Source organism: Astyanax mexicanus, chromosome 12 (genome assembly GCF_023375975.1).
Source record: "Astyanax mexicanus isolate ESR-SI-001 chromosome 12, AstMex3_surface, whole genome shotgun sequence".
NCBI lineage: Eukaryota > Metazoa > Chordata > Actinopteri > Characiformes > Acestrorhamphidae > Astyanax > Astyanax mexicanus.
Window position 1 is genome coordinate 29,189,079 of NC_064419.1, and position 21,374 is coordinate 29,210,452.

Here is a 21,374-nt window from a genome sequence, read left to right on the forward strand (position 1 = left end):
CACACTATTCTGATTTCTATAACATATTCATCTTAGTAACATCACGCTAGGCCACCCTTTCTGTGCCAACATAAGCTTTGTTCTGTTTTCACAGAAAAACCCACACCCTCTTGAGGACGAGAATGGAAATATCTGACATTTTCTGATATTATTAAGTAGGAATATCACCTTCATGCAAGTTCTGACATCTCCAGTTGGATCTGCTGTCGTTTTAGAACCTCCTCACGTATTTGAGTCTAACTCTGCCACTGTCTGTCTCTTTCTCTCGCTGTCTCTCTGTCTCTCAGGTGGTCCTGTTTTGAGGCCTGGTGGGTTATCATCAGCCTAGCAGGCAGGGGGCACCTTTACTTTTGGCCTACCACTGCTCTTTCCTTTGCTTTTTTCCCCTGCTCTCTTTCATTTTCTCTCTTCTTTCAGCTCCTGCCTTTGTTGTGTTTTGAACATTTTTTAAGGCGGGCTGTGAGAAACTTTTTTTTTTTTGATAACTTGAGTTTGGTGCTGATGACTTTATCAAAGCCAGTGCTGTGAGTTCTGGAACAGCGTGACGGTGTATATTCTAACAAGACTTCTGCTAAGAGCTGCTGTTTGTAGATGTAGTGTATCAGGCAGCAGTGGTATGGATCCTGAGCTGAATGCTTGTTAGCATGTAGGCTGGCTGTATTTAAAGGCTCACATGGCCTCTCTGCGAGTAGGCTGGTGCAGGCTTTGGCGTGTTTAGCTTTAGTGTGCAGCATGGAAACCATGTGGTGATCATGGCAGGGGTGCCCATTTGAGCAAAAGGGTCTTGTACACAGCATTTGCATAACTGCACCACATATTTACAGCCTTTGAGGTTCAAGTCAGGTTTTATTAAATGATTAAAGTAAACAATGTGATAGGAAAATGGTGGGCTGTCATGGGCTGTTTAATGCAGTTTTGCCTTCATAAAGATTATTGGGGATGTTCAGTAGCGCAGCAGGTAGTGTGTCTGTGTCTGTGTGTGTCGCTGTCTGTAAGGAGACCCATAAAAACACATATGTGGTAGGTGAATTAGCCATGCTAAACTGCCCTAGGGTTGAGTGATACCTTCTTGTTTTTCCCTTTTGCACTGAGAAAGATAAAGAGATAAGTATCTGATTGGCCTCTTTTAACTACAGGCTAGATAAAAATCTGAACTTTTAATTCAGTTTCCAGTCCTGGATTTTGTTCTTTCTTGTTTTAAAGTTTGGGGATTTAAAGACCTCTCTGTTGAGAATGTGTAACTGCACAGAGCATGTGGAAGAGTATTTTAATAAAGGTTTATAAATAAAAGGCTATTTGTAAAGTTCTGTGTTTTGGATTATATCGTTTTGTATGTTTTCTTTATTGTTAAAATACTGTCAAATCTTCTTTAAAAGAAAATATATGTATAACTGATTTGCCACATAGTGTCACACGAAAAAAAAAAATTAGGATAAATATTTTAGCACTAGAAACCGGACTCTTCTGCCCTCCAAGAACTATCGAATTTTTCGTACTATAAGGCGCAATTAGAATCCTTTAAATTTCCCAAAAAACGTCAGTGTGTCTTATAATCCGGTACGCCTTGTGTATGGACTTTACCAGTCAGGTTGTAAAGAGCAGTAAAACCACACTGCTGAAGCCTAGCATTATACAGGGGTTTCAGTTTAGTTCACCCCAGCTAGCACTGCTGGAGCAGTATTAGCATTAGCAGCTAACCGCTAGCTCTTTCACCTTTTCAGAGGTGAGTATTATCGACCTGTAGCCTTACATTTGTTTACTTTGTTTACTTAGTTTTGTTCACTTAATTAAGCTTAGCTTCACAGGTCTCACACAAAAATTATAACACAGATCAGCTGACTTGTGTACTAACCCTTTCTGGCACACACAAAGAATTTATTTCAAAATGTGAAATTTACTTATATTGGCGAATTACGAATCATAAAATTAAACTTGTGATATTTTAGGTGCTGGGTAATTTCTGAAGCAATTTCTTTGTGTAACTACTGTACAAACTTGTGCTGACTATATATAATATATATATACTTGTGTTTTTATTTAAACACTGTAGCAGGCTGGAAAGTTTTCCATGCTTGTGTGCTGTACAGGTTGGTTATGCACCCAAAAATAAAATCAAATAAGCACTTAAAATGATCACTGGCCTGAAACTGTAGTTTACATCACTTCCTGTGTGCTGCATTAAACAATTAAAACACTCTCTTGAGACACAATGGCAAAGTAAGAAAAATGGATGTGGATGATCTATTTGTGAGAGCTGATGGGGTCATTAGTAATTGTTGATAGTAATTGTTTCCCCCCCCCCATTTCTTTATATTCTACGGGTAAGTTTTGACATTGATTGATGTTTTTCCTAGATTTTAATGTTCTGAGGAATTTTTTTGGCAAAGGTTAATGTCACCAAAAGTGTTCTGCTTTTATGACCAGTTGCCAGAAGTGTTTGATGGGTGGACAGTAGCATAAAGTGTGTATGCCTTTGTCTGGGCTGTTTAGCGAACAGTGTGTACAGATTTCAGTGTCTATTAATTTTATTTTAAATGGCTTTAACATATTGTAGTATACTCTATGGATTAGTTTCTACTGCATAAAGTGGAGGTTAGTATTATTTTTTTGTTTTTTTGAGAATATTTGTCCAGAAATTGGACAATTGTTACTCACTTCTTATTTAAAACATTTAAGAATGTTTTAATAAATCACCTCAAATGTCTATTTAAACGTTAAAATAAATACCTAAAAATACTAACTAACACAGACCACTGTAAATCTTGGTCTCTTGTGATTAAAGCTGTACTAATCACTGACACAAGCCTCAGAGCTCCTTCAGACTCGAATGAGCGTTAACATTAGGTTTTTGAAATGCCAGACACCATAAAGGGCCAGTGAATCAGTAAACCACGTTTTCAAATCAGCAAGGGATTACAAGGAGATCAAAGTCACATGTCTGCTCATATAACTCTGTAACTTTCATCCACAACTTTGATTTCGACCTCATCTCTCCAGCACGAGACGTCCTCAAATCGCTTCTGCATTAAAAAAAAGCCCAAATGAGCTAGCAATGCCATGCAAAAGCCTCGGCATTCTCCATCGCCCCTAAGATGACACTGATCCGTCTTGTTCACGGGCAGGTAAACAGTGATGGAGGATTTTTCTCCCCCCAGGATGAAGCCTCTAATCACTCTTAGATCTCAGACATGAAAGCCAGCCGGAGATGTGCCTCCAAATGCCCTTCGAGGTGCCAAGTTTTCCCTCTGATGGCTGAGATGTTGAGGCGCAAAAGATGGAGGATGGAGGGCGGAGTCATCCCCTGGCTTGGGATTAATGACGGGATAGACGGGATGGCCGGATGGGTGAAGTGGGGGATGGTTCTGCCTAACATTTAAAGCACTAATAAGGAATGGAAGTTTTATTCTAGAAAGAGACAATTCTTAGATTCCAGGCATTTGGGATAACATTCAACCATTCGATAATGTTAAATTCCATTGATGATTGGGTTCCAATGGCAGCAAGTGAAAGGTCAGTTATTGAAGTTGATGTGTTGAAGCAGGCAAAAGAGGCAAGTAAGAATCTGAGACACTTCTGAGAGACAAGAACCAAAATGTATGGCTAGACAGCAAGAGGGTCAGAACATCTCCAAAGCATCAGTGCCGGTCTTGTGGAGGGTTTTGGTTTGCCTGGGTCACTGCTCACCAGTGAAGGACAACTGGTGAACTAGCATCAGTGTCATGGGCACCCAAGAGACGTTGTTAACATCCAGAAACCACAGAACACTTTCAGAGGTCTTGTGGAATCTTGATGGGTCAGAGCTGTTTTAGCCATATATATCACCGGCTTCCTGTAGCTCCGGCATCAGATTCAAAACCATGAAACTGTCCTACAAAGCCAAAATGGTACAGCCATTACATAGTACTTGATGGCAATGGTCAGACCCAGATCTGTACCTAAAACTCGCCAAGCTTCCAATACGTCTTGGCTTGACCCACCATCTTTCAAAACAGACATCCAGACTTTTTTCTGTCCTGGCACCAAGGTGGAGGCAACAAGTAGTGTCCATATGCAGACTCCAGAACCCATAAATTCCAAGAGTTCCTAAATTAGCACTTATCTTCTTGGTATCCATATTGACTTTTATATTTAGCAGCATTTTGATTTCTGGGTATCTCTAGCCTCTACAAACTAGCTAAGAATATTTTCAAACTACATGTCAAAGCTTCTGTGTAAGTCATTCTGGATAAGGCTGTCTGCTAAATTCCTTAAATGTTAATGTAAATGTTTGGCCATATATTTATGTATAGAAAGAAGCTGGATGGATAGAAGGCTGGAATTACTTATATCAAGTGTCCCTGAGGATCGTCAGATGTAGGAACACATCAAGTTAATGTGCCATTCATATGATCGATCGTAAAAGAGTTTTTAATATTTTCTACTTAATAGTATCATATTTTTAAAATTGTCAGGTTTATAAATCTTGAAAAGTGTGTGGAATCGACTCTTGGAATCGACTTCCATCACTCGGCAATTTTGGAGTTGTCTCCAAAATTCCTAAAATCAAACGCTAGCATTAATCTTTCATCAAAGGGAAGAAAACAAGAAAGGGAATAGGCCAATCAGGGAGAAGGAGCGCTTCTCATAAATACAGCTGGACACCGTTTTTGTAACAGATCTCACCACTGTTGAGATTTTGGGAACTAGACTAGACTGTGCTAAATCTTTTCATCAGGCAAAAAAAGAGAAGGTAAGTTATTATTATTAAACCAACTTTACTTGTGTAAAAAGAGAGGCAGTGTGTGTTATCTCCTTTTTAATCTCCCACAGCACCAGTGTACTGAAAATGCTCTGAAGGCTTTGAACAGTATTTTCTCTCTGCCGCAAGTCCATTAGCATCGGCTAAGCTTGAACCATGCAAATGCTCACTTAAAGCACAAAAGAATGGGCAACATAGAGAAGAAAAGTAACTTGTGTCACAAGAAGTGCATCAAAAAGAAGGCCTAGCAGCGACTGAGAAGCAATAAACAGTGTGATAGGAGATGTTTATGAGCGACTGGCGCATCATCAAAAGCAGAAAGCATCTGCCTTTGACCAGGGCCCACCTCACTGCGACGCTGCCCGAGCTCATTAGAGCTTCGCCTTAAATGTGAGCTCGCGGAAAAAGAAGGGGGAAAAAACTGCAGAAAACTTTTAAAGCAAGCGGGGAACAACAAATGCGGCAGCTCATTGCCAGATACAAGAGAAATCTCTCCCGATGCACGCCGCCGCCGACTTCCCTTTGAACAGGCGACGGCAAAATGAGAAGTGTTCATTCAGAATTCGTGTCAAAGCCTATTTCTGTGCATCCCACCAACCCAGCTTTCTCTGATCCTGTTTACATCAAAACAAATGATGTACGATGAAAGGAGACAGCTTTGCAGCGCAGGGGCGGGGAGGAGGCCTTATTTCCCTCACAAAACTAAAAAAGACATCATCAAGTCTCAAAGGTCCGCGCAGGCCTAGCGGGTAAAGAACTTTACTGGGGAAAAAAGGGTTGGGTGTAATAAACCCCACCCCAGTGTGACTGCTGGGGACTGTCTTAATTTTTAATGAAGCACGTTCAAGTAAGCTAGCTTTGCAAAGCTTATCAAACAGGCAACATTTTACCATGTTTTTTATAATTTTACAATGTTTACCACGATATTACCATGTTTTTATAATTTTACCATGTTTTTATAATTTTACCATGTTTTTATAATTTTACCATGTTTTTATAATGCTACAATATTTACCACAATTTTTCCATGTTTTTATCCAGCACAAGATACCTTGTGCTGACTGACATCACCCTTTGGACTGATGAGGGGAAAGAGCTCTATCTAACTCACCCAGAGACAGCAAGGCCAATTGTGCTCTCTCAGGGCTTTGGCAGCTGATGGCAAGCTGCATGACCGGATTCGAACCAACAATCTCGCAATCATAGTGGCAGCACTTAGCCCACTGGACCACTCAGCACCCTATTTTTTACCATGTTTTTATAATTTTACCATGTTTTTATAATTTTACCATGTTTTATAATTTTACCATATTTACCACGATTTTACCATGTTTTTTTATTTTACCATGTTTACCACGATTTTTACCATGTTTTTAAAATTTTACCATGTTTTTATAATTTTACCATGTTTTTATAATTTTACTATGTTTTTATTATTTTACCATGTTTACCACAATTTTTACCATGTTTTTATCATTTTACCATGTTTTTATCATTTTACCATGTTTTTATAGTTTTACCATGTTTTTTTTATAATTTTACCATGTTTACCACGATTTTATCATGTTTTTATAATTGTACCATGTTTACCATGATTTTTACCATGTTTTATAATTTTACCATGTTTTTATTATTTTACCATGTTTAGCAAAATTTTTACCATGTTTACCACAATTTTTACCATGTTTTATTATTTTACCATGTTTTTATTATTTTACCATGTCTTTATTTTTTTTACCATGTTTACCACAATTTTTACCATGTTTACCACAATTTTTACCATGTTTTTATTATTTTTACCATGTTTTTATAATTTTACCATGTTTTTATTATTTTACCATGTTTACCACAATTTTTACCATGTTTTTATTATTTTACCATGTCTTTATTATTTTACCATGTTTACCACAATTTTTACCATGTTTACCACAATTTTTACCATGTTTTTATTATTTCACCATGATTTTATTATTTTACCATGTTTACCACAGTTTTTACCATGTCTTTATCATTTTACCATGTTTACCACAATTTTTACCATGTTTACCACAATTTTTACCATGTTTTTTATTATTTTGACCATGTTTTTATAATTTTACCATGTTTTTATTATTTTACCATGTTTGTCACAATTTTTACCATGTTTTTATTATTTTACCATGTGTTTATTATTTTACCATGTTTACCACAATTTTTACCATGTTTTTATTATTTTTTACCATGTTTTTATAATTATACCATGTTTTTATTATTTTACCATGTTTTTATTATTTTTTACCATGTTTTTATAATTATACCATGTTTTTATTATTTTACCATGTTTTTATTATTTTACCATGTTTACCACAATTTTTACCATGTTTACCACAATTTCTACCATGTTTTTATAATTTTACCATGTTTTTATTATTTTACCATGTCTTTATTATTTTACCATGTTTACCACAATTTTTACCATGTTTACCACATTTTTTTACCATGTTTTTATTATTTTACCATGTTTTTATTATTTTACCATGTCTTTATTATTTTACCATGTTTACCACAATTTTTACCATGTTTACCACAGTTTTTACCATGTTTTTATTATTTTACCATGTCTTTACCATTTTACCATGTTAACCACAATTTTTACCATGTTTACCACAATTTTTACCATGTTTTTTATTATTTTTACCATGTTTTTATAATTTTACCATGTTTTTATTATTTTACCATGTCTTTATTATTTTACCACGTTTACCACAATTTTACCATGTTTACCACAATTTTTACCATGTTTTTATCATTTTTTACCATGTTTTTATAATTTTACCATGTTTTTATTATTTTACCATGTTTACCACAATTTTTACCATGTTTACCACAATTTTTTACCATGTTTACCACAATTTCTACCATGTTTTTATTATTTTTACCATGTTTTTATAATTTTACCATGTTTTTATTATTTTACCATGTCTTTATTATTTTACCACGTTAACCACAATTTGTACCATGTTTACCACAATTTTTTACCATGTTTTTATTATTTTACCATGTTTTTATTATTTTACCATGTTTACCACAATTTTTACCATGTTTACCACAATTTTTACCATGTTTTTATAATTTTTACCATGTTTTTATTATTTTTACCATGTTTTTATAATTTTACCATGTTTTTATTATTTTACCATGTTTTTATTATTTTTACCATGTTTACCACAATTTTTACCATGTTTTTATAATTTTACCATGTTTACCACGATTTTATCATGTTTTTATAATTGTACCATGTTTTTATAGTTTTACCATGTTTTTATAGTTTTACCATGTTTTCATTATTTTACCGTGTTTACCACGATTTTTACCATATTTTTATTATTTTACCATGTTTTTATTATTTCACCATGTTTACCACGATTTTTACCATGTTTTTATTATTTCACCATGTTTACCATTATTTTTACCATTTTTTTTTTATTATTTTACCATGTTTTTATTATTTCACCATGTTTACCACGATTTTTACCATGTTTTTATAATTTTACCATGTTTAACAAGATTTAACCATGTTTTTATAATTTTACCAGGCAAAATAAATAATAACATTGATTATCTTTTTACATTATAACCTGTCAATACTTTCTTTGTGATATTTGGGCCAAATTGTCCCTATAAATGAAGATCAGTTGTAAAATTAAAACTATTAGCCTTATGTTATGTAGGCCCCTCTGGTAATGGAGAACCATTAATATTTGAGGAATCTTGTTAAAGGCTGTGTGTGTTCATACACAGGTTATTTATGGCATTATTACAGGTTTTGAATTAATCAAACAGCCCAATGCACCACTTCATGCTCAAGACTGCATTTGATCTGTTGATGCACAGTATCACTAAGATCATAATAAAGACTGCTTGCGTGCTTTCTGGAGAAACGACAGTAACAGTTGTAGCAGATTAAGGAATCAATTTGAAGAAAAAACGGGTTTGAATGTACTGACAACTACATACATTTACGATCTGTCAAAATCTGTAACACGTCCCACAACAAATGTCTGTTTTCTTTGGGGAGAACAAGAAGGAGATGTTTTCTTTTTCATCTTATTTAACTGTCAGTCACCACTAACGTTCATAAGTGTGTTTCAAACTAGTGAGTAGGCCTATTTTAAAAAGCTGTGCGCAGTCGCCACCTCGTGGGCTGGGGGGGCTCTTTGCCTGAAGTTGGTCATGAGGCCACCTGTGGGGGGAAACGCACTCCACTCAACTAAAGAAGTATCCTTCCAAAGAAAGTAGTACTTCATCCTACACCTACGTTTAACGCATTTAATTTCAAAACTACCGTCATAAAAATGCAGAAATGTCGTCATTTAGGAAATGTAAACTTTTGATAATAAAATGCCAAAAAATAGTGTAATGTTGTTTGATGCGGAGGCCGGATGGGTCGAATGATGCGGAGGGATACATAATTGACGAGGAGTGTGAGCAGTTGCAGCTCGTTCTGTGAGTGAAGTTAATCAAATCAAATAAACGCAGGGAGAGGTGAGGATGGATGAGCAGAAAAATCATCTTAAATATAAGATATTACTTAATTTAATTATTCAGTAAATGTTTAGAAATGTGCTCAGTAATTATTATTAAGCATCTGCTTCACTGTAAATGTGAAATGAAGTCGTTTAGAGTCAAAAATCGTCGAGTAAACTCGAGAAAACTGGCTTGTCACAAGGCAGGCCTATTAAAATGAGCTAAAGCTAAATAGTTAACCCGTGTTAGCTAGGTTAGTTTGCTAACTACCTATAGCTATAGGTTAAGGATATCTAACCAAGGTAACTCGGTTAACCAGCTAACTTTAAAGCTAAATTATGTTTTAAGTTGAATAAGTAACTTAACTTTAACGTTTTGTTAAAACTTCGTAACATGTCTATAATGTTATCTAAGTAATAACCAACTAGGTTAGCTAAAGCGTGTTCAGTTAGCTAGTTAATCTAGTTACCTAGTTAGGTTAACTAATTAACGTTAACGTTAATTGGTTGATTTATATATTTTTGTTTATAAATCTGACAGTGTAAAAGGGCATATATCCTTCTTGTCACACAAACTAGTCGTTTAATTTGCTCTCAGATATTTTTTTTACTGACAGTTGGTCAACAGCTGTTGGGCTGTTAAATATAATGTGAATTTGTAGAAGTATGAACGAGCAAAGCCTAGCTTTAAGAGTGGGTTACAGAGCCTTTCTGTACTTTTAACAGCAGTCACTCTGTCTGAAACAGCCATAAATGTGTGATGAGGTTTATAGTAACAATTGGCGAGTAAACTGGCTTGTAATAAGGCAGGTCTTTTAAAATGATCTAACGTTGCTGCTAGTTCATTTTACATTAGCTTAGTTGGGTAACGTTAACTAGTTAGCTAAACGTTTCTTTTGTTAAATACTTTTAAGGTTTTGTTAAAACTTCGTAGAACGTTAACGTATAACAAGGTAACTTATTTCTGTGTAAGTAGTTAGTAAACCGAGCTAGACGCTTATTTGGTTGTGTTGTCGTTGAGGCCTTTTAATGTTTAGCCCGGTTCTATGTATTAATGCGGAGTATAATTTATTCTGTAAGTTACTTTATTAATTTACGCCTTATTTGTAAAAATTCAGTGGTTAATCTTTGTGCAACTTATTGTGCAGGTCGCGGTTGGCAGGTAAAGCCGTTGCGCTAACGGCGGGTAATTAATCTCGTTTAGATCTGATCAGAGACATGGATCGCACTAGAGAAACACTGCGCCTCCATTTGGGCTAAACATAAGTAGTGTGATTTCCCCGCCATTAATGTCTCTCTGTTTTTTTAGTTTGCAGGGAAATTCAGTGACTACATTAAGAAGAAATGACTGGTCGTGCCAGAGCCAGATCCAGGGGCAGAGCCCGGGGTCAGGAGACTGGAGCTCCAGGCGCGGTAATAAGGGAACATTGTGTCCAAACTTTGTTAAAATTAGGGCAGGCCCGTATAAAAATGTGAATTTAGGGGTTGATTTCTCTTTAACAAAAAAAACAACTTTCAGGAAAAATATTGATTAAAAAGTGGATAACTGCAGCCATAATTAATGTATAATTTATTAATGCTTGCTATTAATGTATGGGACATTACCTGCCGCACAAAATATTGGTGAGCATACTTTTTAAGGAATTTTTTTCCAAATGTTTTTGCTTGCATTTTGACTCTGGCAGCCCTGTTCAGAAAAGATGTATGTCATCTTGATTTGTTTCTGACAATAATACACATTGACCAGAGAAGTTGCCTTATTTTTATAGTTGGTCCCTCTTGAGGTGTCTTATTGGTCCAAGGAGTTTTCAGCTGTGAATGTGAATAAAATTTGGTGACATACAAAACTAAATACAGAATCAAGGCAGACATTATGCTGCTTTATTACATGATCAAATGATTAAAGTGGTTACTATTACATTCATTGATAACTGTTTACCTAAGTTTCAGTTTATCTTCCATTTGGATAGTCATGCTTTAACTTTACCCAAAACATACTAAGTTGTACTGTGACCAAAGGTTAATTTAAAATCAGTGAGCTTACAGGTTTGCATTATAGGGAAAATATTTGCAAGTAATATTTGTACGTCCAATGACCATGTGTGTAAAACTAATTGCAGCATTTTGAAAGCAAATTTCGCATTAAAAGAAAAATATAGTTTGACTAGGCTTAATTGCCGCAATCTCAATGGGGTTCACCGTAACACTAAGAGTAAATTATTTTGCAGCAACCCCCTCCATCTGAGGAGGCAGCAAGACCTGTTCCACCTCCTTCTGCTGAAGGAGAGCTTGTGGGGAGGGGAAGACAGAGAAGAGCCCCTGGAGCAGTGGCATCCGAAGGTAGCGTGGAGACATCTTTATTCCTACCGTACTGTCTACTTTTACAAATTATTGTTAATTAGTAGGTAAATCACAATAATTGTTATTGACTTATCCTACCCTAAATTAGTAAGACCATTTGATGACTTTGATTTTGCCGCTGTTTATCTGTATGTATTTAAGCGGATACTTTTAACTAGGTGGGCTGTTCTTTTCTCCCATCTGCTCTGAGGGAGGAAAGTACGGTGGCCGAGAAAGCCCAACGCAGTGCAAATTGAAAAGCGCTGCAAAAGCACAAAACACATCCATCAAAATTACAACACAGGCGCAGCAACTAGAAAAACGCGCTGCAAATAGAAAAACGCGCTGCAAATAGAACCACAACACAACGGAGGTGAGTCACAACACAACGGAATTTTCCCGGGGACCTTAAAAAATACTGTACCAGCTTAGCTGCGTCTTCAGTAACGTCTCGGACTTCACTATGTGTACAAAGGACAATAAGTGGCAAACAAGGCGTTTTGTGAAGCAGAACTTTTAATAATATGCACTCAACCGTGGTAATCACAGGTAATAAACATAACTTACTTTTCAGAAGCTTGTTTGCCACTTATTGTCCTTTGTATACAGCTGGTACAGCATCTTTTAAGGTCCCCCGGGAAAATTCTGTTGTGTTGTGACTCACCTCCGTTGTGTTGTGGTTCTATTTGCAGCGCGTTTTTCTATTTGCAGCGCGTTTTTCTTTTTGCAGCGCCTGTGTTGTAATTTTGATGGATGTGTTTTGTGCTTTTGCAGCGCTTTTCAATTTGCACTGCGCTGGGCTTTCTCGGCCACCGTAGGAAAGGCCAAGGTTCCCACACGCACATGCACACACAGTCACATAAATAAGATCACCAAAAAAAGGTCACACACAAATTTTGTTGGACTGCCTTTTACTTTGATTTTGTGGCACATGTTCACTGTTGCATTGTTTCTATAAGTAGGGCTGTTGTCTTGCGTTTAGAGGCTGGAAGTGAACTCTTAAACTGAACTGAGGATTTCTAACTTTGTGGTATTCTGGGTTGTGTCTAGCCCTCCTCCAGATTTCTGCAGGCTTCCAGCAGGTGAAAATTGGTGAGAGAGGGGGTCGCAGGCGAGATTTCCACGATGCTGGGGTTCACACTCGACAACTTATGGAGCATGTTAAGGAATCTAAGACAGGTTAGTCACTGTTTGGCCGCGTATTTGTGTAAATTTGCAGGTGTGTTAAATGTTACCGAAGGTTTCCATTAAAGGCTTCTACTTGCCACAGGAGCAAGGACATTATACAGATGTGGGTCACCTATAATCAAAATCTACTGCCATTTCAATGATTGAGTGCCTGCACTGCCCCTACTGTTTTTGTATACTGCGCCTTGCGTTGTGCACCAAACGGATGCATGACGCAGAAGGCAGTCATCATGTTGGTTAACATTAAGTATGTCCAGCCTAACATGAGTCATGTGTCTGACCTAATAAGGGTTTCCCCCCTCCCCCCCCCTTTTCCCCAGAAAAGTAAATGTTGCTCAAGCATATCCATAGAACTGGAATTGTTATTTTTTTTCCCCTGTAGGTGTGTCTGGTTCCAAAATTGAGCTCAGGGCAAACTTCATGCGCTTGTTGTCTAGACCCCAGTGGGCTTTGTATCAGTACCACGTAGACTTTAAGCCACCTATGGAGTCTCGTCGTTTGCGGTCAGCTCTCCTCTTCCAGCATGATGAGACACTGGGCAAAGCACGCACTTTTGATGGAGCTATACTCTTTCTACCCCACCGACTCCATAACACGGTAAAGTAAATTGTGCAAATTTTAAATCTGTATATGAATGTAATTGGAAATGCTAGGTTTGTATGGAAGCTGAAGGTGGAAGTGTTTGTTTCTGTAGGAAACGGTGCTGTGTAGTGAAACTAGACATGGGGAGAGAGTACAGATTACAGTGACTTTGACCAATGAGCTGCCTCCTTCTTCTCCTGTGTGCCTGCAGTTCTACAATATAATTTTCAGAAGGTATAAGCAGGTCAATTGTGCTTTTTTCCACATTCTAGTTGGAGTTGATCTGTTATCAACTCAATAGAACAGTTATTGTTTGTTTACCTTTTTTTCCCTCTTTTTTTTTTTTGCAGGATTCTGAGGATGCTGAACATGCAGCAAATTGGCCGCCATTATTACAATCCTGATGACCCCCTCAACATTCCCCAGCACAGGTTCTGCAGCATTTTTCTCTGCGTGTGTCAGTGTTCTGTCCCTAAACACTGTTCTGTGTCAGTTATGCCTTTTTCTGCACTAAGCTGACTTGTCTCATAATGGATAAGATTAGTTTCTAGTGATGTTACAACTATGAAACAAATCCACAAAAGCTGTTCTATCACTCTGTCGCACTGTCTGTCTGCTGTTCACTCTCTCCAGTGGCAAATACAGTAGAAGATTCTTTAATCTATGCATTGCCACCTAAAGCTGAGATTGTGAAGCATTTACAGCATACGTTTTTTCTTTTTGTGCAGGCTGACCATCTGGCCTGGGTTTGTGACCAACATTTTGCAGTACGAGTCCAGCATCATGCTGTGTACTGATGTAAGCCACAAAGTTCTGCGAAGTGAGACTGTTCTTGACTTCATGTATAACCTGAGAAAACAATGTGGAGACCAACGCTTTCCTGATGCCTGTACAAAGGAACTGGTGGGCCTAATTGTCCTCACCAAGTAAGAAACTTTTTTTACATTTTTATTGTTTATTGTTAATGTACATGCTGGTTGTATGATGAATCTAAATTAATGTTGTGGCATGTTTTAAAGGTACAACAATAAGACATACAGGATTGATGACATTGCCTGGGACCATACACCCAACAACACCTTCAAGAGAGGAGATGCCGACATCTCCTTCAAGGACTACTACAAGACGGTAGATGTTTTATATTGACACTTAATGTTTGTTTTAGAGACTCATTTCTTTGTTTAACATCGGATTTTGTGTGTCTTAACTTTGTAGCAATATGGTCTGGACATAACTGATGGGAACCAGGTTCTGCTAGTCAGTGAGGTAAAAAGGATGGGCCCTTCTGGAGCACCTCCACCAGGACCTGCGTTGCTCATCCCAGAGTTTTGCTACCTCACAGGTCAGTCTATCTACAGAAAATGGTGCTCAAACTATAGAATATTACCCAGACTCTGACAACCTCTTCACACAGCCATGTAACCTATTCAGGTCTGACTGATAAGATGCGCAATGACTTCAACATCATGAAGGACCTGTCTTCTCACACCAGACTGACCCCAGAACAGAGAGAATCTCGCCTCAACAGATTCATTACCAACATCAGTAGGTAAGACCCAGTTTATAGCATTTGTTTTTTACTTTGTAACTGCCAATAGTTTTCGGTTCAATAAAATATCCCCATGCTTAGTAATGAACTGCTGCTTGTTAAAAAATTTGCTGGTGTGTGCAAGCACCACTGAATTCATCTTAAGCCATTATAATTATTCCATTGTTGTCATTCTCATTCTCTGGTTTTCCCTCTTTCAGGAACACGGAGGCTCAAAATGAGCTCAGCACTTGGGGTCTGAGCTTTGAGAACAAGCTGCTGGGTCTGACTGGAAGAGTTCTACCTGCGGAGAGGATTCTGCAGGGATCTAGGACAGTAAGTATAGCCACTCAGTTTACATTGATGTACGAAGTTTAACTTGTATCACATACCTACTAAGTTGAGCTTGTTTTGTTTGTCTGTGCAGTATGACTACAATCCATGGGCTGCAGACTGGTCTAAAGAGATGAGGGGACTTCCTCTGATCAGCAGCATGCCTCTGGAGTCCTGGCTGATGTTTTACACTCGTCGTAACAGCGATGTGGCACAATCTTTGCTGCAGACCCTTAACAGAGTGTCTGGACCAATGGGCATCCGCATGCAGAGAGCGGTCATGTAAGTCATCAATCTGTTGCATGTCTCTATAGAGCTCTGCTTTAACTGCACCTTTTTAACAGCGTCTGATTGTTTTCTCTGAGCAGGATAGAGTATGAAGATCGGCAGGAGTCTCTGCTGAGAGCACTGCAGCAGAATGTGGGACCTGACACTCAGATGGTAGGTCAAAACACACATGCTGTATTAACTCTGCAGTTATAAATGACGTGAGCTTTATAGACAAGTTACAATAGTGTTCCTTGTTAATTAATTTTTTGTCATATTGGCTGTCAGCGCACCCACACTATGTTCCAGGAAGTCCATAATACTTGCTTTTATTTTTTCTTTCTTTTTTCAAAAACATTTTTGCTTTTGCAAACTTTCTGCTTCTTAAGACTTTCATTGCAAAAAAATGGAAGCTATTGATACAACACTCCCTTTATTTTGGTATATTGAATATTTAAGTATGTATTGAGATAGCAATGTCTTGTATCAATGTGAATGTGTCCTAAAACTTCTATTCAAACTTAAATTGTTTTTGTTCTGATTGTGTAGGTGGTTGTGATCCTGCCCACCAACCGCAAGGACAAGTACGACTGTGTGAAGAAGTATCTGTGTGTGGACTGCCCGACTCCCAGTCAGTGTGTGGTGTCTCGCACTCTCAGCAGACCTCAGGCCCTCATGACTGTGGCCACAAAGATTGCCCTGCAGATGAACTGCAAGATGGGAGGAGAACTGTGGAGCATTGAGATTCCAGTAAGGCTTTCAAAACCTGTGCAATTGTCAATAAATTATCCGACCTAATCTTACCTGTTTATATATAAATTTAACTTGCTTAAATAGTCTAAATAACTGGATTATTTCAGTTAATTTTGCAACTGTGGACCCATTGAAAGATATTTAAGGTTTTGTTTAGGTAAACACTGGTTTGGCTGTGAATTTGTCTTTAATCTGGGTTGTTGATCCGGTGGACTACAGTTACACTTGTTGCCATTTGTGCACTGAGATGATCTGGTTGAAAGACTCTTTACACGTTTGTGTCTCCCTTTCAGCTGAAGCAGCTGATGATTGTGGGCATCGACTGCTACCACGACACTGCTGCAGGAAAGAGATCTATCGGAGCACTTGTGGCCAGCCTCAACCATGGAATGTCCAGGTACAATTAAATGTCTTTTGTGATGATTTCCTTTTTTCTAAAGAGTTTCATCAAAAGTTTCGAAAGTGATTTCTCTTTCAGTTTTATATAAGTTTACAGATTTTCTAGCTCTTTATTGCTGTCATATATTTCGTAGGTGGTTTTCCAAGTGTGTCCTCCAGAGCCGTGGTCAAGAGATCATCGATGGACTCAAGGGAGCATTAAAAGGCATGTGATGTTGCTGGAAATGTAACTTTCCAGATTTCAGTGTGTTAATACATTGGGTGCAAAAACGTCTGACGACTAAATCTTATTTTGTAGTCTTCATATTTGGCGCTCCTGATCAAACCTTGATTTTTTAATGGCTGAAAAGATTAGTCAAAGCCTTTTTTTTGCGTACATTTTTTCATTTCCTGTACATCACCAGATCCTCTGAATTATGAGCTTGTTTGAGTCTTAATGCCAATATTGCTTGCTCATCCAGGTGAAAACGAATGCTGTGCGTAAGCAAGCCCATTGAGCATCTTAGCTCTTGACACAGCCTATGATTCACATTTTTAGTGTTATGGATTTGCTGGTATGTCAGTCTGACCAAGGTGGTTGTCCAATTTGAATACTTGTTTATACCATTCGACTCCACTGGTGAAGCTGGTTTATGAGTTTAGATACTGTTCTCTAATGGCATCACAGCATGCACAGTAGCATTAACTTAGTAATAATCGTATTCATACTTTTTTTCATATTTTGACTCAACATTTTAATACAGAGAATTCAGTGAAGTACAAGTGAAACAATTTGCACAGGAAAAAAAATAAATAAATAAAAACATTTTAAACATTTTTACGATGTTACATTTTTGACATTTAAAATCGAGGTTGGACCCAGAGTGCCTGATATGGACAGAATGATGCACAACTTCATTTTGCCATCAAATGCAGTGACTTGCTACCTGATTATTTTAATAATTTGTAATAGTTTTTATGTAAGTTCTATTTAAAGTGCTCAGAAGGATCCAAAATTCCTTTGTCAGTTCAACACTTAAATATCTCAACAGTTAACATTGCTGTGTGTCTTTTCAGGTGCTCTGAAGGCCTACTGGAAGTACAACAACTGTCTGCCATCGCGCATCATTGTGTATCGAGACGGTGTGGGGGATGGCATGCTGCAGAGTGTGGTCAACTACGAAGTGCCCCAGATCATGCAGTCCATCAAGACCATGGGTGAAGACTACATGTAAGAATCGCAACTCAGTACCACACATTAAAGGCTAGTTTCACAGACAGGGATTAAGCCAAGTCTTGGGACCAATCCCATTTCTCATTTATACCCCTACCCCCTTGTTTTCGAGTCACCCTTCCTCTTAAAATGAGTTGTATGGGTAAGTGGCTTAAATCTTCCCCTTATAATAAAAGAGCACTGTGTCATTGCTAGGCCACTAGCTAGTGGTTCTCTGTAGGGTGCTATTGCATCATTCATGGTGAAAAAGAAAATTTAGCTAGTAAGCTATCAAGACGCAACACTCAAAATTATTATGCTTTTGAAGAATATGGCCATAACATTAAAACTATGCCAATATAGCACATTTTTAATGCTTGTTTTGCCATCTTGCCTGAGATTTCTTATAGCTTTCCATTTGAAGTGTGCTTATACTTCACCCTTCCTGTCGAGCCTAACAAGAATCGGGACACCCTATCCTTAGGCGTGAATGCAAGAAATGGCCGTTGAAACTAAAATGTAGTTTCGACCAGCTAGGCTTTGTAAACGGCCCTAAATGATTAACCCTTGTCCGTGTGTGTTTGTGTCTTATTTATCTTATTTGCAGGCCCAAACTGACAGTTGTGGTGGTGAAGAAACGCATCGCCTCCAGATTCTTTGCTCGCATTGATGGAAAACTGACGAACCCTCCACCTGGAACAGTCATCGACACAGAGGTCACCAGACCTGAGTGGTATGAACATTATGTAGTATATTATGAATGATTTTATTTTTTATTTTGTACTGAGCCTGTACTTATACTGTACTTATGTTTGATGTATAATTTTTGCTCCATCAGGTACGACTTTTTCATTGTGAGTCAGGCAGTGCGCTGTGGCAGTGTCTCCCCCACCCACTACAACGTGGTGTTCGACAACAGTGGACTCAAACCAGACCACATGCAGAGACTCACCTACAAGCTCTGCCACATGTACTACAACTGGCAGGTAACGGCTTTTATGTATAATGCTTTAGATGTTTAGCTTATTAACTGATTTATTAACTTTAATTGCAAACATTCAGATCTTTACGAAAATCCTCAGGGTCCACTTGTTCATAGGTACTATGCAAATAACACTTCAATTAATTCACACAATGAAGGCCTTTGAGGCCTTTGAGTTGTATTTGAAAGTCCGTTTGGGTCTGCAATCTGCAGGATGGTAAATCTCAAGGGTTGGGCCCCTCTGACTTAAGTAGAAATGTTTTGTAAACTTGTGCATCTACCAGTGTCCATTTTTTCTCTTTAGTATTTCTTTTGATTTATATTTTAGAATGTTCTTTTAAAAATAACATAGTGTTTGTAATGTGTACTTTATCATCATTCACATGATTTTATTTTTTGTCTTCTCAGGGAATTGTCCGAGTGCCTGCACCTTGTCAGTATGCCCATAAATTGGCCTTCTTGGTGGGACAGAGCATACACAAGGAGCCGAACATCAACCTGGATGACTTCCTTTACTACCTGTAACTGCAGTCACTTTAGGGCTCGTTGTCATGACATTACAGAACAGGATCCAGGCGCCAGTTTTTTTTTTTTTTTTAGTATCTGACTTCATTTAAATGAGCATGACCGTTTTAAGTTGTTAAATGAAAGAAAATCGAAGGCACTTTTTTTCTACTGTTATAGCATTTAGAGAAGTTTTAGTTTTTTAATGTGGCTTTTTTGTAACTAATGCAAATGTTTGCTTGGTCATGCCTTTCCTTTATTTTCCTCTGCCACAGATTCTTGAAGTTCAAAAATAGTATTGTTCAAATTAGCTATCTGGTTAAGCAGCTTTCAGATTTAACGTCCTAAATATATGTAAGACAAGTTTAAAAGTTGGTAGCTGTTCATGTTAGAAGGAATGTATTTGCAGAAATGTTGAGAATTATGGCGGGTGCGGATTGAATCTTGTTTGCATTTAAGAAGATAGAAAATTGGATTTAATTAAATGTATCCGTGCACTTTTTGTGAATCTTCATATACCATCATATTTCATTGTTACATGCTCAATAAATTACCATCTTCAAAATTTCTGATTTCTCTGAAATAAGCAAAATATTGGATTAAAATTTGAGGTTTAGTCTTAACCATTCACATTCAATAGTGAAACAGACCATAACACAAAACAGACGTTTTTACTGTTACCAGGAGATGGAGCAGTTCTGCACTTTCTCTACAATACATGCTGTGTTCCCTACTCTCCCCACTCCTGTGCAAATAATTCTTTTTTGTGTTACAGCACATATTAAATCTATAACATGCTAATGAAGATTAAATTAAATTAAGTTAAATTTAAACAGGACTGTAGAAATTATATTAAAGCAGCTTCCTACAAGCCTTTTGAGATCCTCATTCTCTTTTAGTAATTATTGAGGCGTTGCCAGGTATGTCATGTCACATTCTTTTTAATTGAATTACCCCTCAACAATTTAAAATACTTTTCTACTGCCTATCTAATGCACTTGTGTTGGGCAACTTTCACATCTAAATAATTATTACTTAGTCATTTGGGATATGTAGGAAAACCTATTTTGCATTGTATGCCCTGTTTAGATATAGAAACCACAGTTGTCTAAATATGTAGTGCATTACATAACTAGAGACCTCATTCTGTGTTTTATTTTGAGCCCTTAAATTAAGCTTACAAAAAAAACATTAAGCTGGAGAATACCTCCCATATATCCCCTCAATTTAATAAATCAATTTCTATATTTATTTAATCATTAATATAATGAATCACATGCTCAATTAAATAAATCATTCTTTCCACTTATCAACCTTTCCCTTGATTCCCTCAATTTTACAATGAATTCCCTCAATATAATAAATCATTCTTTAAGTTTAACACTCAGGTCCCTAAATAACTTTTTAATGATATTCATTTTTTTGAGGATGCACTTGTATATTAGGTCTGCAAAATAACATTGACACCACAAGTAAGGATTCCAGTGGTCAAAAATAATGTATTGAGGCAACAAGATATGCTATATGTTATGGACATTAAAAATATATATTAAGCTACAAATTATACTGCATCCACAGCATAATATATAGAGGCCATAAAATAATATAGTGTTGCCACAAGATAATATATTGAGGACAGCATAAAATAAAAAAGTTACCAGGTAATATGTTGAGGACACAAAATAGTGTGTAGAGGTTACAAGATAACATACTGAGTCTGAAATAAAATATTAAGGCCACAAGATAATATATTGATGAGGACAAGATAGATTATGAAGCCATGGGTTTATATATTAAGTTAATAATTTAAGGTAATAAAATAATTTATTAAACACAAATTATACTGCATCCGCAACATAATATAATGAGGCCATAAAATAAAATATTAAGGCATCAAGATAATACATTAAGGGTCACTAAATACATTAACAAACATATTTAATATGTTTTAGGTCACAGTATAATATATTGAGGACATAAGGTAGAATTTTGAGGTCAAAATAGTATGGCGAGGTCACAAGATAACATACTGAAGCCCATACAGTTCTTGAAAAAAAAAAAAA

At 37.0% G+C, this 21,374-nt stretch overlaps 1 protein-coding gene across 1 annotated transcript; it reads left to right on the forward strand.

The window, feature by feature from the left end:
- Nucleotides 1–9,130: 9,130 nt before the first annotated feature.
- piwil1 (piwi-like RNA-mediated gene silencing 1) lies at nt 9,131–19,876 on the forward strand. The gene is made up of 21 exons (XM_049486154.1): nt 9,131–9,262; nt 10,553–10,656; nt 11,472–11,583; nt 12,634–12,762; nt 13,154–13,368; nt 13,466–13,587; nt 13,704–13,784; nt 14,082–14,279; nt 14,373–14,481; nt 14,569–14,695; nt 14,785–14,902; nt 15,103–15,217; nt 15,309–15,496; nt 15,583–15,655; nt 16,031–16,231; nt 16,528–16,631; nt 16,768–16,838; nt 17,690–17,843; nt 18,433–18,558; nt 18,664–18,811; nt 19,216–19,876. Exons 2-21 carry the CDS (start codon nt 10,588–10,590, stop codon nt 19,330–19,332), a joined length of 2,577 nt encoding a protein of 858 aa, XP_049342111.1. The 5' UTR covers nt 9,131–9,262; nt 10,553–10,587; the 3' UTR covers nt 19,333–19,876.
- The last annotated feature ends 1,498 nt before the right edge of the window (nt 19,877–21,374 follow it).